Here is a 16,541-nt window from a genome sequence, read left to right on the forward strand (position 1 = left end):
GTGCACGTGTAACTGTTAAAAAAGCTGAACTGCGCACTTAGAGCAACTTATTCAGAAATTAAGTAACTTCAGTCCTTAAATAGGAGGGGAGAACTGCTTAAAGACAGTGGCTAAAATCCTGCCTTCGGTAAATAGCAAATAGCTGTGCCCTCGGTTTAAAATCCAGTAAATTAACTCCGTGACAAGTTCTTTTTGTGGGGTTCTTTTAATTATTACTTTTTAAATTGAGGAGCTTAGTTACCAGATTTATCTTTTTGTATTATCAACACCTCCAAGTTCCTTTATGAAGCGTGATACAATGATCTGTGTAGAATCATTTCTGTGGAAGTCAAAGACACGAGGTCAGCAGGACTTAGGAGGAGCAGCCGAGGGAAGTGAGGTTGTTCAACCTGGAGGGGAGGAGGCTGACGGGACACCTGAAAGGAGTTTGCAGCACGGTGGGTGTCAGTCTCTTCTCCCAAGTACCGACTGATATGACAGGAGGAAACGGCCTCAGGTTGAGCCAGGGAAGGTTTAGGTTGGCCATGGGGAAAAATTTCTTCACTGAAAGGGTTGTCAGGTGTTGGAACTGGTTGCCCAGGGCAGCGATGAGTCACCATCCCTAGAAGTATTTAAGAGATGTGGTGCTTATGGATACAGTTTAGTGGTGGACTTGGCAGCATTAGGTTGACAAATGACCTTGAAGATCTTAAAGATCTTTTTCTATAAAAGTTCTCTTAGATCACTTGGATTATTTCCATGTAAAGCTATGCTGATGGCTCAACATTTTGCCGATAGACTTTGTCACAGAACACTTGTTTTATATCTTTCAATGAGTTGTTTAAATTCTTTGTGCATGATTTGCTTATCTATATGTAGATAGATATCCTGCTCACCTACCAAGGTGATATCAATTTCCTTGGTGTGGTTAAAGCTTCACAAAATTAACTGATAGGGTTCCTCCTTAAATGTATAATTACTTTGCACACCCTTTCCAGGAGAAGCTTACTGATTTTAGATACTTATTTGACTAAATGTTCTCTTTTGTTAATTTCTTCATTTGCTGACAAGTTCAGTCTAGGAAGTTTCAAGGTGTTGTTTTTGATGGTAGTTTCTTGTTGTTGGTTTGTTCTTTTGCCTTCTCATCACTGCTACTTTGCTATATGTGCCAACCACAATTTTCCTACTTACAGAGGACAGAAATACCACTGAAGAAAGACTGGCAGCATCTTGCTGAGTGACAACTGGAGAGGTTACTCAAGCTGCTCTTTTCAGTAGGTCCACAGAAACGGGCACTGACACTTTGCTAGGCATAGACATATGTAACTAACTATAGAAAAGTTTTGTGTTTTTTAGATTGATACCGAACAGGTTTTTAAAGCTGGCATTTTTGTTTTGTTTTTGTACTTAACCGGCTCTCAGAAGATGGCAGAAAGCTGGTCTTTCTTGGATACACCTGAGCCTAACTTCAAGCCTCTGGTAGTAATTGAGCTTGCAAAAGGCACCAATGAGGAAACCATAAAATGGTTCAATAAACGAATTGTGGACAAAAAAGCGAACGGAGGTGAGTGCAGTATGACTTTCTGTAACACTTTGAAATCAGGTTGGCTGTCATCATAATATAGAAGACATGCAGAAAATTAGTTTTTAGGTAGCTTGTGTTTTAATTATTGTTTAGCCAATCCCACTAATGGGATTTTGGAGTCACTTAATTTTATGTAAGAGTAGAGCTTCATGCTGGTGTCATGGAAGTGTAATAACTGAGCCTTGTTAATTTGGTTATCCATGAAAATACTGGCTTGTACTCTTAAATACTTCAATCTGTGCAGTGAAATCCTGATAACTTGTCTTTCAGTGTAGTTATTGATGTAATTTTTTGTGCTAGTTGACTAGAGCGTGTTTCTTTTGTCGCTGATGAGAACGTTGTAAGCCTTGCCAAAACATCATGTACTATCCTGTCTACGAGACTTGGTACAATGTTGCAGGGTGTAGCTTTAGCACTCCTGCTTTTGGACCTACTGGTCCAATATGATGCATGCTAACATATTAAGTTTTTGAGTTGTCATTTTTATGTATTATCTTCCTTATTTTGTCTTTTTTCTTTTTTTTCTTAAAAGGTGCACAACTGCTGGTTAAACCCGTGGTCACAGAAAATGGAGATGAAAATATTTATCTAGTTGGAGCTTCCCACTTAAGGCTGTTGCTGGGAGCTGAAACTGTGGGTCTGGTCAAGGAGTGTCATGATAACTCAATGAGAACTTTTACATACAGCAGTAGAAAAACTTTCAAAGATTTTGCAGGTAAGCAGTTTTAGGGGACTTTGTCATTGCCAGCCTCTGGCTAAAGATTATAAGCAACTACACTGCAAAATCTTTCACAGACCTTCTATTCCTTGGAATGGCAACTATGAACAGAAATAGGGAGAACAAGCCATAAAAAATTATTAGTTTTTACCCATGGAAATTCAGTTCCTATAGCAAAATAAAATATTTTTTTCTTTCATACGGCTTTTACTTTTTGCTTGTGTTTGACTTTGTGCCTTTTTATGTGCCAAATAGCCTCTATTTGTATGAAAATTTTGTGTTGAAAATCAGACAAGAAATAATCGTGTATAAATACGAGTACAGGATTAACAATCAATGTTATGCATTAACATAGCAATGTAATTTATGTGAGCCAATTTTGAGACTTACCTTATAATTAGCTGGAGAAAACAGAAGCATTTTACTCTAGTATATTATACTCTAGTATATACATTTTAAACAGAATTAAATAATTAACGGTACAGAGGTGTTCAATAGAATTTAGGCATGGTTGGCAGAATCTTTCCTTTTCCTCTTATTTTAAGGAGGTGCAAACGCAATAACATCATCTTTTACGTGTACTACCTGTAAGATATTTAACCCTCCTGCGGTTGTAGAACTCACTTTACTCTTGAGGTAAATATTGGAATTCCAGCTTAGTTTTATTAATACTTTTCATGTGCCTGTTTTGGTGGTGCCTTTCACCACATTTTCAATATAAAGGTTCTTGGGTTTATCTGAAGTAAGGAACTCCAACTATGGGAAGTCTAATTTTTTGCTCAATCTCCTGGCCTTTGTTCTTTTCTTAAAAACATTAATAGAATTTTAATTTTGTCCAGATCTGATCAGAGGATAAAGTAGTTGACCGTGCTTAGATGAGGTGAAAAATGTGTCATCTATAAAAGTAATCCTGCACCATGTGTTGTCTTACTAGTGTATCAAGCTCCACAATTTAACTGATACTGTATTCTTACTGTATTCTTACTCTTTGTATTAGAGTTTTGTCTTGACATCTTACTGCTTTTTCGTTATGAAAATACTTCACAAAGTGTATGAAAGAAAGAGATATGGAGAGACATTCTGAGATAGTGGATACCTAAGTAAGGTTCTTCTAGCAGGGCAAGAGTATATAGTACTTGCTGGAATACTTTCCTGGTGGCCAGCAGTCAGTAATTCAGAGGTGTCTCTATCTCTTAATTTGTTCTCTTGGTTCACCTGGGTAGTCAAAAGTGCAGCGGCCAACATGTGCCAGTTAGAGAAAACATCTTCCCAAAACATGTTTTTTAAAAGATGGAGTTTTTGCTAGTGGATGTTCCTTGGCAGTAATTGTTGCTTAATTATTGTCTTTCTGTTTTTCGCAGTTTTTCTTAGTTAGTTGCTTGTTTTCTTTCTATACCACACAATTTCATACTGCCTTCTTTTTGATTCAGACGACAATCACAATTTCCTTACAACGGCAGAGTGTCAATATATCATCAAACATGAACTTGAAAATTTGAGAGCCAAGGATGAAAAAATGATCCCTGGATATCCTCAGGCAAAGCTGTATCCAGGAAAGTCCATTGGTAAGCAGTGTGGTTTGTTGCTTGTAACTTGCTGCGTTGAAGTGTGATTGTGTTCATGTTGGAAAAAAACCCAACCTTAGTTTTCCTGCAACAAAGAGAAATCCTTCAGATATTTAAGTCCCACTGTTTTTAATCAACTTTTTCTCACCACTCCGTCGTGATGGGACAAGAAGCGAGGCAATGGATGCACCGTGTAACAAGAGACATTCTGAATGGGTATTGAGAAATATTTTTTTTTACAGTGTGGGTCATCAAACACTGGGACAGGGTTTTAGAGCACTTGTGGTAATTCCATGCTGGGAGACTTTTGGCTCTTCACTAGCCAAGGCTGAGCAGCCCTGATTTAAGCTGGACCCAAGATGAACAGGAAGGTGAACCAGATAACTTCCAGAGGGCCTTCCATCCTGAGCCTTTCTGTAAGGCTGAGACTCTGTCCTCGTGTTCTTTTCAGTTGGATAATTTTCACGTATGTTGATGTTATCCATTATTTTTGTAATTAGTACCAAAAATATTTATTTTAAAAAATTACATAATGATGTACATGGATTGTCTCTTTATAAGAAATACTAGAGTGAGTAACAGTGTTCCAAAGCTATAAATTTCAAAATATGAAGGATGTCTTATTTCGTTAATTTGGTTTCATTTATCCTCCTCTTTGCTTCAAGAGCTTTTTCATGGGAGAAAGAAGCAATGAGAGCTAGTGTTATTTTTATGGTAGCTGAAACTCATTCATTAGCAGAGATGCTGCAGTTTTGTAGGAGAATTTATCTTAATATTTGCGTGTCCTTTTAATAACAGTGTCTTTATTCATCAGTGTTGGTCATCAGAAGAAAGAGATCTGTGCATTTCAGTGGTTCAGGAAATGTAAATAAATGTAGATGTCAGATGAATTTACATTAGTGATTTTTTTTTTTTTATATAGCTAAGGCATTTTTTTAGTTATTTTTGATAGATGTTGATGGGAAAGGGTAAAAAGCTATCACATAACTTCCAGTGCCTCCCTGCTCATGTTTTTGAATTTATTTCATTTTTTATGGATGTATGGTTGTAACTTCCAGAGCAGCTTGTTAATCATTTATCAGTGCAGGTAGTATTGCTATCATTAAGGAAGCTAAATACAAATTGGGGAATATTTGGTTTGGTTGCAATGAAGATGTGTTGTAATTTAAGAATAAGTGTAAACTGATAACTCAAAAATTATTTTAGTTATTCTCTTCCATAATTAGTACGACGACTCTTCAATTTAGTTTTCGGTTTTTTTTAATATCGATTTGATTTGATATGCCTTTCTTTGCTCAAATGCAAGAAGCAGATCTTTCCCCACAAAGGTACACATAGTATTTCATTCTGTCCTGTAGGACTTCTTGTTATTCAAGCTGCAACTGATTATGTTGCAAACCCATGGCATAGTTAATGGATGTAAAGCGGTTACACTTTCTCTTCCAGTGGGCAGCACAGTCTTTGTAGGCATAGGTAGAACTGCTCTCTGTGCTGAACATTTTTTTAACTAACGCGAAGACAATTTATTTGATTTTTAGGATGAAAATTCTAGATTTATTTTAGAAGAACTTTAGACTTGCTAAGTACATAATGAGTAATCTGTTTGTCTATATCAACTTTACTATCCTTTTAAGGAGTACTAGGTACCCCTTTTTTCTTTTTCCTTCTAGTGAGAAGATTATTGACCAGTGGTATTCTAGTTCAGATTTTCCCACTGCATGATAGAGAAGAGTTGAAAAAGCTCAGTCACAGCTGGTATGGCAAAGTGAAAGTTCGCTATCAACCTTTAGGTATGTGAACATTTCCTCCACTACAAATAAAGTGCAGGGTTTCCTCTGGAGAAATTTGTGTGAGAAGATCAAGGGTCTTCCCTAACTTCACTGCAGCATTTAGTAAAACTCCTGTGTGGAAGGTAAGTATTGGACTAAGACATCTGTTCTTTCACGAAGAGTTTACCTTTTCTCGTCCCAGTTACTCGTTGCAATTTACTTCTATAACACTAACTTTCTGCCCAAGTTGCTTCGTTGGCCATTGTGAACCAAAGTCCTTGTTTCACCCAGCCTTGCTCTTACTGGTCTTGGAATCAACAGGGTGGCTTAGCCTCTGGTTAAGGAGGCATTCACATTTCCAGACTTGTTGATGTGCACAGCTGAGATCTCTTCACTGAATTCTCTTTGATTCTAAGAAGGCTGTAGGATAAACTGTTGCTCTGGTGGCTCGCGTTACAGCTGTTCTGGAGTGGAGCGCTGGCTGTGCAGGCTGCCGTCTCTTGATCTTTCTAGTGGCCGCAGGAGTTCTGTATGCAGGCCTTTAGTCACAGTTTCCCAGTTGAAGCTGGAGGGCCGTTCAAATGCTCGACATTTGCACTGTAATCGTCTAGTCTAGAGTCCTGAAATGAGACTGTTCCTCTTCTACCAACTGGGCAAGTTTTTCCTCTTGCAGTATTTCCTGCGTAACCTTCTGAAATTGTTCAAGAGTTGTGAAGTTGATGGCTCAGAGTCTGCAGATCCAGTGTCTGTGGGCTTCTGTGTAACAACAGTCTGCACATCACAAATTCTTCCTGCCCATCAGTAAAGCAGGAATAGACTGAGCTGAGACTATTTTCTCAGACTAACTCTTGACAAAAATGCTCCTTGATATGTGGAATTCCCAAAGCTATTTTGAGGTGTAGACATGTCAAAAGTGTGTTTACAACTCTTTTAAAGTAATTTTATGAAGTCTTTGTATCGTTGCATGCCAGTGTCCCTAGAGTATACTTTACATACTGACTAAGCTTAAAATGAAAATAATTTTTAGTCTGGCACTGTGCAGAGTTAAGTTCTGGATTCTAAACCTGTAAACTTCACTTAAAAACAAGAACATAAGTATTTGGGAGTTTGCCTGGTTATTAATCTCTGGGTCTTGCAGTTGCTTCAGATTCTTTCTGAGGCTAAAGGAACTTAAAGGTCTGGCTCAATAATGCTTGCCTCCAGAGCATCATGTTAGTGGTCTTACTGTGTGCTTGTCTTTTGTTTATACAGGAGAGGTGTTGTTTTTGACTGATATTGAATACACACAAAATTCAAAAGTAAATCCCAGGAACCCTATTACATATATACTAATTTAGGGATGTGGTTTATATTGTGTGTTTGGAGTATGAAATTATGCTAATGACCTACACTTGAACTTACTTGTTAATACATTTTTGATTGAGAGGGATGTTGGAGTGCTGATTCTTCTGCCTGTTTGCTTTGCCTTCTTGCTTTCAGAGACTTACCTGGTTGGCAATTGTGAGTTTCTGCTGTAGTGTTTTTGTAAACCATAGACTGTAAGAATATTCTGGTATTGCACATGAGGTTTGTCCTGGTTTGAGATAAACCCGAACCAGTTCTGTTCAGTGATTTTTACATTTCATCACGGTCTCTCCTAAGAGACTACACTTCCTGAACTTCACAGCAAATTTTTGTGGGCAGTGTCTGCTACCAGAAGTGATAGTGCTTGATGCTTATAGTTACTGCCAAGGGTTGGTATGCAGAAAAGTTCTTGCTTATACTTGCTCCTGTAGTAACCAAGGTCACTACAAAATCTTGTGTACCACAGGGTGCGATAAAGTAAAAAAGGTCACAAGGGAGTAAAAGTTTGCACTTCTGGAAAGAAATGGACAGGATGGGTGACCCAAAACTGACCAACCAAGTATTCTGTTCCATATACATCATCTTCAGTGTAAAGCTGGGGGATCAAAGCGGTTAAGTTCTCTTCTTCAATGGTTGGCATCTGAAGAGGACTCTTCTTCCCTCGATTCTGATCCTGGGTTTCCGAATCCTGTGTATGTTTCCCCTCTGTTGCTGAGCCCGGTGCTGCCTTCTCTGCAGTGTCAGTGGGGATTGCTATCATGATGGGGAGTTGCATTGAATAATAGTTTTATATATATTTGTATGTATTTCATTATGTCAATTTTTTTCTTATTAATGCTATTATTGTTTATTAAAGCTGGTTTAGTTTTCTTTTCCAATCTGTAAGTCTATCTGCCTTACTCCCTTTCCTTGCCCTTTGGGGAGGGAGAGGGGATAAGAGTATCTGTCATTTGTTGAATGAGTGGTACAGCCCTAACCCTTGACAGGGTTTTAATGTGCTGGTCTCTTACAGAGGGCACTTTCACAGTGTCGGTTCAGGGGTCCTGATGTCATGGCTGTTTTGTTAAGCTGGTGGAGGCATAGCAGTGGTATGCAAGCAATTTGATGTTCCGAGCAGGGAAAGCCAAAATGGGTTCCAGCTTTCTAAACTCAATTTACTAGGCATGTACTTATGTGGTGCCATTTCTACATTATGCTGAATGCTGCTCTTACATTTTTCTGTTAGTAGTAAGATAAGTGAGACCTTGTCTTCCTCAGAGGTAATACATCTGTCATGAGAGAAATCCATTAGTAGTGTACTTTTCAGGTCTTTGTAACACCTGATCAGACAACCTTGGTGAGTACAGCAAGTGTATATTTCATGTATCAGTTGTCTGCTGAAGAGACTTTCTCCACTTGGGTGTGCTATCTGACATGTTTAAGATTTAAGATTTCAGTACATCTTTCCATCTGTTTGTTTAGTTCCTTGAGGGCTGGCAAAGTACAACTAACCTTTTTTGGCCCTGATCAGGGTGAAAAGATTTATTTTTTTTCCCCCCAGGTGTACTTATCCCAGTGAGAAGCTTCAGAAATTAGTGTCACTTGCTGTGAAAGTTTGTTTTTTATTATACAAAATGTCTTATATGCAGTCTTAGCCATTCATTGATAGATTCTGTTTTCAAGAATGTTAGTGTTTTCAGTTTAGTTCCTCTGAATATCTAATGTTGATATAGTAAATAGTGAGATATTTTAACTTTCCTACCACCTGAATATGTGTTTATATGTTCATGTATGTGTGTGCATATAAATAAACATAAAAAAATTCAGATAACTGTCAGTTTTTGACATGTGGGAGCAGAGGAACAAAAACCAGTGATGTTCATTGTGGTGTTCAGAAAAAAAAATTGGGCCAACAGGTTCCTGTACAGTCAAGTTTGGTATTATACTGACATCTGTGTTGAGTGTAGTCTTAATTGACTCCTTTTTCTCTGCAGATGAGATACGCTGCTACTTTGGTGAAACCATTGCTCTCTACTTCGGCTTCTTAGAGTATTTCACGTTCGCATTGATTCCGATGGCTGTCATTGGGATTCCTTATTACGTGTTTGCGTGGGAGGACTATGACAAATACGTGATGTTTGCTACGTTCAATCTGCTCTGGTCCACTGTGATACTGGAAGTTTGGAAGAGAATTTGTGCCGTTGTGACTTACCATTGGGGGACACTGCTGATGAAACGACAGTTTGAAGAACCAAGACCAGGCTTCCATGGTGTCCTGGGTGTCAATCCCATCACTGGGAGGGAGGAACCAGTGTACTCCAGTATTAAGAGGCAGATACGGATTTATCTGGTGTCCTTGCCGTTTGTGTGCCTTTGCCTCTACTTCTCGCTGTACGTGATGATGATTTACTTTGACTTGGAACAGTGGGCCCTGGATTATCATGAAGAGAATGAGACTAACTTCAGCAGCTTGATGCTCTTTGTGCCCAGTATCATATATGCTGTCGTGATTGAAATTATGAACCGCATCTACCGATATGCTGCTGAATTCTTAACATCATGGGGTAAGAAAGTTGTTCATTCTTCTTCCTTAAAGCTAGAATCCCAGATGTTTAGAATTTCTTTGCAGAATATTTTTCTGTGAGCTTTTCTTCAAAGGAACACGAAAGAAATTCCCTGCAGTAGATTTTTACTGTGGGGTAAAAGAGATGATCCTTTTAACTTCTTACATTTATTTTGAGTATTCCGAGACTGCAGTTTCACATTTTCTTTAATCCGATCTGAGTCTCCTGTGCCATCAGAAGGGATGATCCTGCCTTCATCCTCAGCTTCTCCCTGCCTTTGGTGCTGAAGTACGCCTTCCCCAGTTTAGCTCTTTATTGGGGATTGTGTTGGCAAAAAAGGGATGAGGTGAGATCATCAAGATGGAAGCTCAGAGGTTGGATGTTAGGAGGGACTGCCCTGGCAGACTGCACCCTGAGGATGTCTTATTCTGCCTATAGATCTGTGTAGAGGATGGAGGCACAGAGAAAATAGAACAAAATCTGAAAACACCAGCTAAATGTCATTGAGAATGTTTGTGTATGCTATATATATAACAGAGACTGACCTTTTACATCCCTATCAAAGTATTTTCCTCTGGGCACTCTCAGAAGAGGAGGAATGTTACAGTAGACTGCCTTTTTTTCCTTTGTGTGACTTATTTAGCAGATTGTAACCTAACAGAAGTGGAATGTCTGTTCAGTTTGAAATTTAGTGCTTCTGCAGTCACTTTCAGACCAAGTTAATAGGTGAAGCTAATGGGGAGTTAAGTGGTTTGTGTAGCTCAGTATGGCATAACATCTACAGGACAAAATCCAGGTTACTGAACCTGAAGACACAGAAAATTAACTTAAGAAAAATTAAGCAAAATAGAGATTGATGCAGAAGGCAGAATAAGGAGACACGTTGAAGTGGGGCTTGGTTATGCATGCCAGAAGGATTTCCTCAGCAAACTCAAGCTGGCAGCAGTAACAGTAAAAGCAAGCAATTTCATGATTTGTTTATGGCTATTAAAGGATTTTATTTAAAGAATGACTTTTCATACCTAAGTTTCAGTTGACTGCTTCATTTTTTTGACTATACTGCAAGAAAAAGCCTTTATGCAAAATTCTCAGTTGTATTGATCAGGTAGACTAAAATGTCTTTAACAGGTAATCCAAGTTTGGGGTTTTTTTTAACTAGTTTTTTCTTGGTTTTAAGATGATGCTTCATATTCAGCAGCAGCAGTAATTATCTAACCACACTGAGAGCTTGTGCCTTTTCTGTGCCATCCGACGTGTTTATGTTGCCACGCTGTGAACGGAATGAAGAGCTCATCTGGCTGTCCTACCTTCCCTCTTGCCTGGCATGTTTTCAGCTAATATCTTGACTTAAATAGCTGAACTGACAAAGGCAATAACCTGGGCTATTTTTAAGAACACTCTTGCACCCATTTACCATGAGAACAGATCATTTAGTGAAAAGTAAAAATTGCATTCAGTCACTTCAGCATATTGCATGTGCCACGCCCAACTTCACGCCCCTGTCAGTGTAGAATTTTGCTGTTTTGTCCTGAGCAAGGTCTATAGGTAACGGTGTCTCCTTTCAACCTTGTTGACAAAGCTCGTGCTAGCGTGCTGCCTTCTCAGTTACTACGTAGCCAGGGCTTTAATGCTACAGTCTGACAAAATCACAGAAAGAAATGGGAAATCTCTAATTAATTTGTCTGTCCTCCCCTCTAGTAACCAGCTTTCCTCAAGTATCAGCTTCTGCCAGTTTGTCTGGAATGAACTCACTATGTTAGAATGAGTAATGCATGTGTTGAACTTCATGTACTTTCATCTTGCTTTGGAGTTTAGGGTCTAACCTAAATTCCTTGGAGGTGCACGGGAGTATTTCTGTGAGCATTTGCTGATTTTGAATCAAATCTGGTATCGTTATTTTTCATAAGGTATTCCAATTAGCTTTGCATTTGTTTTCATCCAAAGAAAAAATCAATAACTGCATATTTTGTGAAGTGTTAACAATGATGGATGATTTCTCTGATATAAAATGGGTCTTCTGAAGGAAAATATAAAAGGAAAAACCTTTGTAGTAGAAAAAATACTGGAGTTGTAACCAAAAATATATTTGTCAATATTGTGCCTTAGAGTAGATTGACAGGTTAAGTGAGGTAGTGGGACAGTATAGATTCTTCTTACCATAAAGTGTTGGAGGAGCTATAACTATTAGTTAAGTAATTTTTAGGTGGAAGAAAAGAGTCTGTTTATTCTTTGTATATAAGTGCTTCTGCTGTTTGCTAATCAATAACTTTGTTGATATTTTAGAAAATCACAGGCTGGAATCTTCGTATCAGAATCATTTAATTCTGAAGGTTTTAGTGGTAAGTGTATAAGCAGCTTTTAAGATTAATTGAAAAGATAATTTGTCCTGTGTTTTATTAGTGCTTTCATAGCATTACCTCACTGACCTACATTTTTGTTCAAGGCCAAATACCAGCACAAATATCAGAGTAAAGAGGGTTTCTGTTGTGGTTGCAGCAAACACCAGGCTGTTTTAGATGTCTTTTCTTGTAGTGCAGAGTTGTGTTTTTATTTATACTGATTTGTTCTTTCATTAGGATTCTATATATGTAAATTTTTCTGTTAACTGAAGTGATTGTGTCTTCACCTGGGAACTATTCCTTTCACTTTTTGAGACTATGGTAATCCATATTTTGAAAAGTTCTATATGCAGTTTATAGCATATACTGACCTGTTTACTTTGTGGCTCTGAACAAGTAGCTGTTGCATGGTGTGTGTGTGTGTGTTTGGTTGCTGTTTTAAGTGTATATCCAGGTGTAGCACTGAGGAACTGTACTGGAAATCTTGAATTCCTGTATAAGATGTTCAGTAAACGAAAAGTAGATTGGCTGATTTTGAGACTTAATCATCTTCCTATTTCCTTTTAAAAAAATCACCTAAGTATCTTCCATATTTTTTCCTCTTTTCTTTTTTCCTAAACTGCGTGTTAACCTTCTGTCACTGGTAACCTCTAGAGCTACAGTGCTTGTACATATGATTTATAGCTTTGTCTCCACCTTTCTCAAAAAATAACATAATCTCTTTTTCCTCGTAGGAAATGTATATAATATAATTCAGAAAATTATAAGATGTCAAGTGTAAGGCCCCCTCAGTTTTCACTTTGACCCTGTGAGTGGCTCTCTGCATTCCCAGTGTTATCTGTGTTGTCCATAAGCTCCAAAAAAGGAGCTCCAGCACTGATAGCAAGTAGGAAACTTCAGATCTCGATTGTGATTTTTTTAGGTACAACACTGTGATTAGGTCTCATTTTAGGAGTAGAAAGTATTTCTCTTGCTCTTAAAACCTCTTGAAGCTGTTACATAAAGCTCAACTAACATGTATCGAGGAACAGTTGTACATATTGAGAGATATGTCACCCAACACTCATTTGTATAAAGTATTTTTTTGAAACAAAAAAAAGTCATTACCCTAAATTAAGATCAATACACCCATTTTATTGCATTTCCTATGGGGAAAGTGCCAACAGATGAAAGTTAGGTAGAAGGTGACATGGTTTTAATGTCCATATTTTATAATTGAATTGTGGGTCTCTTTGTACACTGTGCTTTAGGAAGACATTAAGCCTATCAAATGAAAATCTGAGTAAGACAAACGTTGAAAAATTAGGTTTTTGATGACCTAAGTTTTGAAAATTGTAAAAAAAAAAAGTAATGAACATTTAAAGCATGGAAGCTACTTAGTCAAGGTAACTGTTAAGTCACATGATACTCTGATTTTGAACTTTTGCTTCAGAACTAATAACAAATGTTTTTATTTGCAGTTCAACTTCCTAAATTGTTTTGCATCCCTCTTCTACATTGCCTTTGTGCTCTTTGATATGAAGCTTTTGAGGCAGGTGAGTTCCAACAACATCTTAAGAATGTTGATGAGTCCAGGAAAATAATGGATTGATTGAAACAAGACTTTGGTCTTTAATTGTTCTTCTAAAATATTAACTTATATATTAGTCGAGAGGTGGTGTCCCTGCCCGTAGGGGGGTTGGACTAGATGATCTCTAAGGTCCCTTCCAGCCTAGGCCATTCTGTGATTCTCTGATTCTATGATATAAATAATATATATATTTCAGATACATTTTCCTAGAAATCCAGCTTCCATATTTCAGTTCCTCTAACACAGCTGTGAAATCGTAACAGAGTGGAGAAATTCTTTCCTTTGGTATAAACAAGGAACTATTTTCAAATAAATTGGTTATTCTCTCACACAGATGAGGGTTGAAAAGTTTCATCTTCTTCTTTCCCTTTATGTTAGAAAATGGCTTTCTCTGTTCTTAATGAGATACTTCTGAGGATAGGAGCGTGATTAAGTTTAGAACTACAATGAGGAGCCAAGAATAAAAGCAAAAGTAGTTTGTAGTTGGTATTTTAAATCAGCTATTGTTAATGTCTTTCATGTTCAAATGTGTGAAAATCTCATATAAGGAAAATATTTTTGGTCTAAATATAATGAACAAAAAGCAGAATTTCATCTCAAGATCTTTGTTCCTCTGAAGAGATCCCTAGCAAAACACTTGACATATCTGTACCAGACATGACATTTGTGACACTTCCTATACTTTAAGATAAAAAGCAAGAAGAAAAAAATAGAAAAATTAATTATTTAAGCTCTGTTATTGCTGTTGGCATATGTCAAGTGTGTATCTTTACCCTTCATTGCACTTTGGATGCATCTTGGAGGCAATACACAAATCCACAAAACATTTAGACATTGAGGTCCTGTGTGTTGGCCTTTCCAGCCTGTAGCAAAGAGCGGGAACTAGAGCACCTACACTTGTTGTCTGCTATTGCTAGTTTTGTCAGTCTGGCCTAACTGGCCACCTTATGTCTTAGCATAACAACTTACAGTGTTACCAGAATAGACAAAATTGAAAATGATCATAGATGTATTACAGTTCTATTTTATTTTTTTCTTTTTTTGAAAAACCTCAGAGCTTGGCCACTTTGCTGATAACTTCGCAGATCCTTAACCAGTTTGTGGAATCTTTGCTTCCTTACTGGCTCCAAAAGAGATATAACAAGAGGATGAAGAAACGCATGTGTTCTCTGAAAACGGATATGGACCTGTCCTTAGTCGAACAAGTCAACTTGGAAAAAGAAATGGGCACCTATTTTGTACGTTTTACTAGTGTAAAAGAGTTAAATGTTTTCTGGGCTGTAGTTGACAGAGACATCAGCTGGTGGAGCCCAAAATATTTGTCTGTTTGGCCTGGCAGCTTATTTCTAGCTTCATCAGTTTTGCTGCTAGTGTTGTTTTGACAGCTGGATCCCATTTACACTGGAACGGAGTCCTAGGAATTCACAGCTGAATCTGGAGCTACCTAACTCCTTGTCAGTCGAAGAAGTATTTGTGTAATATGCCCTTAATCTCCAAGGGTGGCCTGAAGGCTACCAGGATGAGTAACTTGGCCTGGGAGAGGGGCAGGCTGTTGCTGTTTCTGTTTGGTTTTGTAGTGATACCAGTTTAAACTGTGAATTGATCTATCGCCTGAGAGAGGGTGCTCATGCCTGCATGGAGCCAGAAATGGTGAGGGCAGAAGAGACCAACTCTTCAGATCAATACTGCTGCTGCAAGCGCTTTCTTCTTGAAACTACAGCTTTGGCATTTGCTTTCTTTCTTGTTCCTTCTTGACTGCCTCTTATCCAGTACCATTTTTAATTGTATTTTATGACTTCATGCACTTTGTTACTTGCAGTTCTAAAGGAATCGACAAAGTAGATATCGACATGCATGTTAAGTTGACATTTGATATTAATACCATATTGGTTTCCTCTCTTCCTTCATAAAGTACCACGAAATGGGAAGAGGATAAAGGAATACTCCCTTTATTGTTGAAAAACTCTACCAATGTTAATACTTGCATTCCTCTGGGAAGGCTGGTATTTCCATGTTTTGTGTGGAGGGAAATAGATTTAGAGAGTGTGTCTGTCTTACAATGGAGAACACAGCAGAAATGCCTGAATTAGCGTCAGAACTGCACAGCCTGGCACTGTGCCTGCAACTAGGCCAGCACAGCTGCAAAAGCTGTGTGTCAGCATCAGGCGTCAGTATGTTTGAGCAGATAAATTTCTGCCTCTTTAGACTCTGAGCTGACTGCTGATGCTCAGCTCGCACGTACGAAGCCGGTGTGTGTTTGAGACACGTTGCCTGGCGCTTCTTGTGAAGGATCTCGTGTATCTGCACCTGTTGTACCACTCTGCTCCCAATGATTTTTCCATGGAGACCCAACAAGTCAGTTGTAGGATTAGGCTTTGCCTTGGAGGTGGCCTCAGATTCACTTCGAGGTACTGGTACTCAAAGCCTTAATTTTTATAGTCAGTCTTTTAATTGTGCTGTGCCTGTGAATGCAAGATACTAGGCCACTGATTTGTTTACAAGCAGGGAGCTGTCAGCAGGCAAGAGTCTTTCTAAAATTAAATCTGTCACAAGGGGGAAGCATTTGACTATGTTTAGTAATGGGAGTTAGCAGGAGACTTGACAGAATTCTGCATTTCAGGTTCTTTTGTTTTCCTTCACAAACAGTGTCTGCCATTCCCATGAGTGACTCTGCATAAATGTCCCTACGGAAGACCTTCCTAAAATTCAGAGTTCATACAAAAACATTCCAGTGGAAAAATCTCAGTGTTTTTTAAAGTTAGGTATCTCCTCATGGTCTGGCCTGCAGATCAGTTTGTCAGGTGCAGCTGTATTGTGCAACTTGAAAATGAGCTCAAGTGAAAAAGGCAGCTAATGACCACACCATGTTGATTTCTGAGCTTGCAGATTTCTCCTGCCTCTCTCTGTTTGCTAGAAAAAAACCACGCTAGGTGATGAAGAGGACAGTCACTTTAACAGCTACAATCAGCAAAAAAGATTAGAGGATGGTGTGTCTGATGTGCATAGCCAAAACCAATTTTACGTGATCTCTGTAGTAATTTCGGTTGCTGTCAAATCTTCTTTATTTCATTTTTGAGAGAGAGGATGATGCGTGGGTCTGGGCAAATACAGGATGGCTAGAGCTCGGTT

The 16,541-nt window shown here is 38.3% G+C and overlaps 1 protein-coding gene across 1 annotated transcript in view; it reads left to right on the top strand.

The window, feature by feature from the left end:
- Nucleotides 1-1,404: 1,404 nt before the first annotated feature.
- Nucleotides 1,405-16,541, top strand: part of ANO10 (anoctamin 10) — a gene marked incomplete at its 3' end in the record, with an annotated part of 79,399 nt that continues 64,262 nt past the window's right edge. Inside the window, exons 1-8 of the mRNA XM_009876741.1 lie at nucleotides 1,405-1,543; nucleotides 2,097-2,279; nucleotides 3,713-3,847; nucleotides 5,518-5,637; nucleotides 8,934-9,503; nucleotides 11,787-11,842; nucleotides 13,303-13,377; nucleotides 14,468-14,650. Coding sequence (XP_009875043.1) covers nucleotides 1,405-1,543; nucleotides 2,097-2,279; nucleotides 3,713-3,847; nucleotides 5,518-5,637; nucleotides 8,934-9,503; nucleotides 11,787-11,842; nucleotides 13,303-13,377; nucleotides 14,468-14,650 — 1,461 coding nt within the window. The remainder of the gene's footprint in view (nucleotides 1,544-2,096; nucleotides 2,280-3,712; nucleotides 3,848-5,517; nucleotides 5,638-8,933; nucleotides 9,504-11,786; nucleotides 11,843-13,302; nucleotides 13,378-14,467; nucleotides 14,651-16,541) is intronic.

The sequence above is a fragment of the Apaloderma vittatum genome, unplaced genomic scaffold (genome assembly GCF_000703405.1).
Source record: "Apaloderma vittatum isolate BGI_N311 unplaced genomic scaffold, ASM70340v1 scaffold10569, whole genome shotgun sequence".
Taxonomy (NCBI): Eukaryota; Metazoa; Chordata; class Aves; order Trogoniformes; family Trogonidae; genus Apaloderma; species Apaloderma vittatum.